The sequence below is a fragment of the Callospermophilus lateralis genome, chromosome 18, assembly GCF_048772815.1.
Source record: "Callospermophilus lateralis isolate mCalLat2 chromosome 18, mCalLat2.hap1, whole genome shotgun sequence".
In the NCBI taxonomy this organism is placed as follows: Eukaryota; Metazoa; Chordata; class Mammalia; order Rodentia; family Sciuridae; genus Callospermophilus; species Callospermophilus lateralis.
This window is the reverse complement of record NC_135322.1, coordinates 18,130,012-18,136,757: the sequence shown is the minus strand read 5'-3', so window position 1 is coordinate 18,136,757 and position 6,746 is coordinate 18,130,012. Positions and strand designations below refer to the sequence as shown.

The 6,746-nt window shown below is 50.0% G+C and overlaps 1 protein-coding gene across 1 annotated transcript; it reads right to left on the bottom strand.

The window, feature by feature from the left end:
- Positions 1-207: 207 nt before the first annotated feature.
- LOC143383202 (major allergen I polypeptide chain 1-like) lies at positions 208-6,254 on the bottom strand. Its single transcript, XM_077105684.1, has 3 exons — positions 6,194-6,254; positions 5,842-6,029; positions 208-318 (listed from the first exon to the last, which is right to left on the bottom strand). The coding sequence occupies exons 1-3, from the start codon at positions 6,252-6,254 to the stop codon at positions 208-210; spliced, it is 360 nt and encodes a 119-aa protein (XP_076961799.1).
- Positions 6,255-6,746: the final 492 nt, after the last annotated feature.

The window sequence follows — 6,746 nt, the reverse complement described above, 5'->3', positions numbered from 1 at the left end:
CTCTGGCAACTCCTAGATTCGGCCAGGCCGCCTAACCTGGTGGGGTTGCCTGGAAGGGGCATCAGCTATCTCTCTGGGCATCCAGAGAACGTCTTAGCAGTGCCCAGGAGATGAGTCTCTCTAAGGACTTCCAAGACCACGTGGTGGTCAATTAGAACCTACCAAGATGGTTGCAGCGTCCTTGAAACACCCCGACCTTTCAGTTGTTCACGTTTGCACGTAATCTTGTCCTTCCCGACCTCCCTCATCTCCCTGGCCCTCCGCATCCTGGGGTAAGCCTTGTCTCAGGCTGTTTCTTTGGGTACTCGCTGACAACCCCTGTATCAGGCAAAAGGAATCATATCATTCCCGTTGAGCTGGAGCGTTGTTACAAAATGTCAAAAACCTAACGTATAACTTCAAATACATGTTGATGAGACATAACCTCAGCTTACTTCACTTCTCCTCAACCATTAAAAATAAAATCCTTGTGCATTGCTCTATCTCACCCATTTCCAACTCTCAGCTTCCAGTGCAGATGCACATTTGATCATAAAGCTAATGAAGCATACATTCAGGAACCCTGACTCTCGGAGGACACTTCAGTTGGGACACAGGACAGTTAGAACACCCCAGAAAGGGACACAGCAATATGTTGACAAAATCATAATTTTTAAATTAAAAAAATAAGATGTTTACACATAATCGGTTAAAATTGTCCCCTCTTTTCTCATTCTAAGTCACTCTTCTTTACATGTTATCTGTGAAAGGTGTTGGAGTGTTGGCAGGCATGTGTATTTTTAGGAGTGGAACAATCTATTTGTTGACAATTCATTTGTAGCTGAATGCACCCACTTTAGCATAGGCTTTGATGGGTTTTGAGATCCTCTGGGTCTCTCTCAGTTGGGGTCTTCCCCTCAAATCTTAGGTCTTGCTCTGATGATTGGAGCCGACCTCAGGGTGGCGAGACTGTCCCGGGGCTTGCCCTCCGTCATGGGAGGGCGCCTTTCTTTGGCGTCTTGTGACGGCCTATGTCAGCGTCTCTGCTGCTGCTCCCCACACCTCGGGCTGTGGGTTTGCAGTTCCTTTGGTAAAGTGAGGACGGAGATGATGAGTCTTCATGTTCTTTCTATAGTGTCCAGGAGATGTGAGCATATTTCTTTTTTTTTAAAAATTTTTATTCTAATTTGCTATATACGACAGTGGAATGCATTACCATTCACATCGCACACAGAGAGCACTAGATGTGAGTGTACTTCTGTCTTATTCAACTATTTCCTTTGCTGAGTCCCCTTGAGGACTCATGAAGTTCTGTGCCTTCCTCAGGAGGCCATCCTGGGGAACACAAAAGAACACCTGTCCCTTCCATGTGGCCCTTTTCAGAAGCCTGGATTTGAGGACTGAGCCGGGTTTCCTGACTCCTGGGTCTGCCAGAACTGCAGACTGAGGATGCGCGTACATATGTTATAATTTTGAAACATGAGTCAGTGCTATATAATCTTTTCATCTTTTTTCATACCTTTATTTTATTTATTTACTTTTATGTGGTGCTGTGGACCAAACCCAGCGCCTTGCACATGCTAGGTGAGGCGCTACTGCTGAGCCACAACCCCAGCCCCTAATTAAAAAAAAAAAAAAAAAAATATATATATATATAGTTATACTTGGACACAATATCTTCACTTTGTTTGTTTGTTTATTTATTTATTTATTGGTACTGGGGATTGAATTCAGGGGCACTCAACCACTGAGCCACATCCCCAGCCCTATTTTTGTTTTATTTAGAGACAGGGTCTCCCTGAGTTACTTAGGGCCTCACTTTTGCTGAGGCTGGCTTTGATATTTGCCATCCTCCTGTCACAGCCTCCAGAGCTGCTGGGATTACAGACATGAGCCACCGTGCCCGGGGTTGTTTATTTACTTTTGTGTGGTGCGGAGGCTCAAACCCAGTGCCTCACATGTGAGAGGCAAGCGTTCCGCCACTGAGCTACAACCCCATCCCCCAGCCCCTAATTTTTAAGAAAAGAAAGCAAAGAGAAATCTCCTGCTAAGGTGGTGACAACCAAGGAGTGCATTCACCAATGCAGAACCTCACTGCAGCCATGGAGGCAATGCTGCTGTGTGCTGGATCTGGGGTCTCTCCCTCTTTGGTGGACATCTCAGTCCCGTACCCAGAGTTTGCTTCCTTGGCTCTGTCTTTTCCTGGATTCCAGGCCTTGACCAGTAGAGAAGTCTATACTTCTGCCAGGAATCCCCAGGAGTCCCATGAGCAGGGGTCAGGGGGTGCACCACTGAAGTGTGTAGGAAGTTTGGGAATATCCCAGGATACAAGGTCCCTAGAGAAGGAAGTGGCGAGAGAGCATCTTCCCATCCCTCCTTATTATGGTACAGGATGAAGCCTCTGGAGAGCCAGCCGGAAGACCCTAACTCCCTTCCTCCGGCTGCCCTCTTTGAACCTCTTCTGTTTGGTCACCTTTCCTTCCTGAGTAGGTCAACGAATGTGGGTCCCAGGGTTAATTTGTGTTTCCATCAAAAGAGACCCAGACACAAAGACTTGGGAGCAGACAGTTCATTTGGGAGGTGATCTCAGGGTGCTCACATGAAAATGAAACCGAAAAATGAGGGGAGACATGGGCCGGGCACCTAGGCCCCAGGCCCCCTGGGCGCTCTCTCAGACAGCCTGGGACTCATGCCAGAGCCAGCCCTCCAGAAGCCAGGGGGGCTGGGGTCTGCCTCCTTTGAGGGTGGCCCTGTGGACATTAACTCCCTCATACTTTCAGAGGGAGCCTAACAATGGTCCATCAGGTTCCCAGGTGCTGGAGACAGCAGTGGACCGAGATCTGCCTGTAGGGGACAGTCCGCCTCAGCTGCAGGTGGCCCAGGTGGGTGGGGGTGGAAATGAGGCGGGACTTCAATGACTCTGGAGGAAATGTCCCATTAGAATAAAAGATCAAAACCCATAAACTTTTTGACAATATCATCTAAACCCTAGGTTTGGATGTCAGAAAAAGATTTGGCCGGACATCTGATCCTCACCCGACTCACCCCCACTCCCCATCACAGGTGATCCAAAGACTGGACAAGTTGGAGTAAGGGAATGAGAGGGGAGAGAGCACCTGGACAATATCAAGATGTCCCTTTGGTGTCCAGGAGTCCCCAGGGACTGGGGAAGTTGAGCTGTAGACAAAGGACCGTGTTCTACCCGAGGACAAACTCCTTATCACTCATCTCCTCCTCATCTTTAGATAGGGCCCCTGCCACACCTATATACTCAGGAGGGGCCGGGGGAGCCTGGACCCCTGTACAGCCTGTACGTGAGATCCAGCCCCCCCCCCCCACCATCTGGGTGGCAACTTTCCTTTTGAAGCCACGGAGCTTTTTATTTCAGTGTTGGGGACCAAACCCTGAACCTTGCACGTGCTCGGCAAACACTCTACCATTGAGCTGCACCCCAGTTCTTAGAAGCCCTGGAGCTTTTAAATCTGTAGAGTAGGGGAGCGGTTGGATACACCTCCTGGGTCCCACGTGTGGGGGGATAAGAAGGTCTCTGCCCCACAGTCTTCTCGTGTCTCCTAAACTCCCCTGGGTCCTTCAGAGGCAGGAACCCCCTATTTCACAAGCAGCCTGCAGCCAGACCCTCAAGAACTAGATTAGTGGGTCGCTGACAGCCTCACTCTGGCCAAGGTGGTCTTCTCCTGTGATATTTGGTCTGAATAGGGTTTGAGTGTATCCCCCAAGGGTTCAGGAGCTTGAGCCCCAGTGTGGTGAGGTGAAGGGTGGTGGAACCGTCAAGAGGTGAGGTAAGTGGGAGGTGTTAGTTCCTGGGGGAGCTGCTCTGGGAAGGGATTAATGTTGGTCTCTCAGAGTAAGTTAGTTCTCCTGAGTGAATGGTTATTAAATGAGGCCACCCCACATGCTTGGCCTTGTGCCCAGTTCCCTTTCTGTTTGTTATTTCATCATGTTGGGAGAGCCAAGGTGACTCTCATCAGGGGACAAACAGATGGGGCCACCTGATCTTGGACTTTTAGTCTCTAATGGTGAGTTAAGAAAAACCTCTTTTCTCTATAAGTACTCAGCTTCAAGCATTTTATTATAGTAACAGGAAACAAACTAACATATCCTACTACCCTCAAGTCATGCCCTACCAGGAGAGAAGAGGTGCTCTGAGGATCACCCATGGTGGCCTTCTGTAAGCCTCTTTATTGTGAGGACCCCTCCTGGGCAAAGCCCTGTGGTGTGTGACCAGCACACTTTAATCTGTGCAATTCTCAGTGTGTTGTGATGGAGTTGTAAAGGGGGTGGCAGAGGCCAGGACACAGGAGCCTTACTGGAGACAGCAAGGCCTGAGAAAGGCTCTGGGATCATGACACAGAGGAGAATGATGGGAGGAGCTCTGACGCTCCAGGACCCTGGATTCCCACTCTGCGTAAGACACATCTTGTAATGTGATTATAGGAGGAAGCTGATCCCACAGTTTGGTGGTTTGCAATAGGATAAACTGGGGCATGAGAGTTGATTTCCTGGTCCTGGCTAGGTTCAGTACTTGCACCTCAACCCTCTAGTTCTTTCTCCCCTGTTAGATACTTAAAGAAGGGGCCCCTTCTTGACCATTATTTTACTTTGGCCTCACCACAGAGAGAGAAGGTATTATTTCCATCTTAGAGGTGGGAATCAGAGGCTCAGGGAAGTACTATTGGACATGCATAGCTACACAGTGAGCCTGGGTCCCCAGCAGTAGCTAGAGGGGGTCTGCTGCCTAGAACCTACATGGTCTTCAGCAGATACTGGGGCCTGAGTTCCCTCACCTGCAAGACTAAGATTACTCTCATCTCTCAAGGTTTCTGGGAGGCTAAAACTTGAAATGATTAGACAACTCTGGCTGTTGGAAATTGATACCTCTACAAATCTATTAAATCCAGTGAAGGAACAACCTTTGATAGCACTCAAATCCAGCTGCAGTTGGAAGTTACACTAGTTGTCCCTGCTGTGCCATGTCCCATCTCCCACTGGAAGGCCTTATCACGCTTCCAAGGACTAAGGACTCTTTCATGCATTGCAAGGAATTTATTGCTGGAATCTTTTAGTCAGGCACCTGGACAGGGTGGATTGCTGGGACTACATAGTGATCAGGCAAATGGCTTCCTTGGGTCTCCTGGGAAAGATGGATCCCTCAACACAGATCGCTTGCGTATACTTTATCCTGCAAAGAGAATGTCAGGAAGCCTGAGGAGGCGTCAGAGGTGAAAGACATCAGGCCACGCCGCACACTCTGCTGGGCACTTCCTGGAAGAGCCCGCAGCCTTGTCTGGAGCATGGCTCTTGGATCTGAGCAGATAAAGGAAGATTGTTTTTTTTCCAAATCCCCTGCATCACCAGAGCATCCCAAGGGGTGCCTGAGAAGCTCTTATAAAACTCCTGCCAATACAGCAAAGAGGAGGGGAGGGTCCGCCCTGCTGGGGTGAGGGTGGGAGCAGAGTCTGGGACAGAAGGGAAAGAGGCTTGAGGGGATATGGCAGAGTTTCAGGGGAGCTGGAGTCAGGGAGACCAGAGTCAAGGTTCTGACACAGGAGCCACGAGGTGCCCTGCAGACAGCAGATCCTGGACCTTCTCAGGTGGGTCCAGCAAACTGAAGAGCCAGGGCCCATCCCATCGATCCAGGGTACCCCGAGTTCCCCTGTGGTCCTCCCCCCTACTGCAGGTGTCTGTTCCACCGTCCCTACCCCATCATCCACAAGGCGTTTTTCCTTCAGATTCCTAGGGAGGAGCCGTGACAGGGACGAGAACGAGTGCCCCCACCCACTGCATGGGGATGAGCAGATGTCCCCGCCAGCACAGAGGCCCAGACACGTTCAGTAGACTCACCAGCCCACTGAGCACCAGATTCTTATCCTCTTCTGTCAGTTTGGCATCAATGCATTGCTTTAGGATTTTAGCGTTGTTCAATACCAAAGGGTTACTTTGGAATCTTGACACGTATGTAACATATTCTTCGAGGGTACCCTTCATGAAAATCTCAACATCCTTTTTCACAGCCGGGCAAATATCACAATCTGGAACACAAAGACAAGCTGAGCTTCCCTTGAAAGACACACATCAGAACACATTCACCCCCACCCTGCTCAATCCAGCATGATCAAAACTGCCCTGGGAAGGTGTCAGAACCCCTCAGAAACCCCCATCCCCAGGCATCCGGGGTGGTGACCCAGGCACCCACTTGCACCCAAGATCAGGAGGAGAGCAGTGCCCAGCAGCACAAGAGCACTAGCTGGCTTCATGGTGCAGGTGGCAGATGCATCCTGCCAAGCCCAGGGCCCTTTTATACCTGCTCTGGGTTCCACAGGAGGACAGGGAAGGGCCTGTGTCTGAGGACTCTTCCCCCTCTCCCAGGCCACAGCTTGGAAGTGCCTGGGGCTGTGGAAGGGGGAGATGTGTGTTTTGGAAGAAGACTAGCTCCTGAGTCAACAGAGGCCCTTGGCTCGGCCTTCTAGCATTTGTTGTTTGTCCTTCACTCTCTTAGATGTATCCTGAGCTACAGGAGAGCAAGGGCTTCGCTGTGTGTCTTAGGACTAGGACAGAAACCAACACATGGTAGGTGCTCTGTAAAGAGAGCTGGGACATAGCTCTTTGTAGGGCACTTGCCTGTCATGCACAGGTCCTGGGTCCCATCCCCAGCACCGAGAAGAAAGAAAGAAAAGAAAAAAGATGTGTGTTAGATGAATTGAAGGGGTATCTTCTCTCTCTGGAGTCTATATCCAATCATATACTTG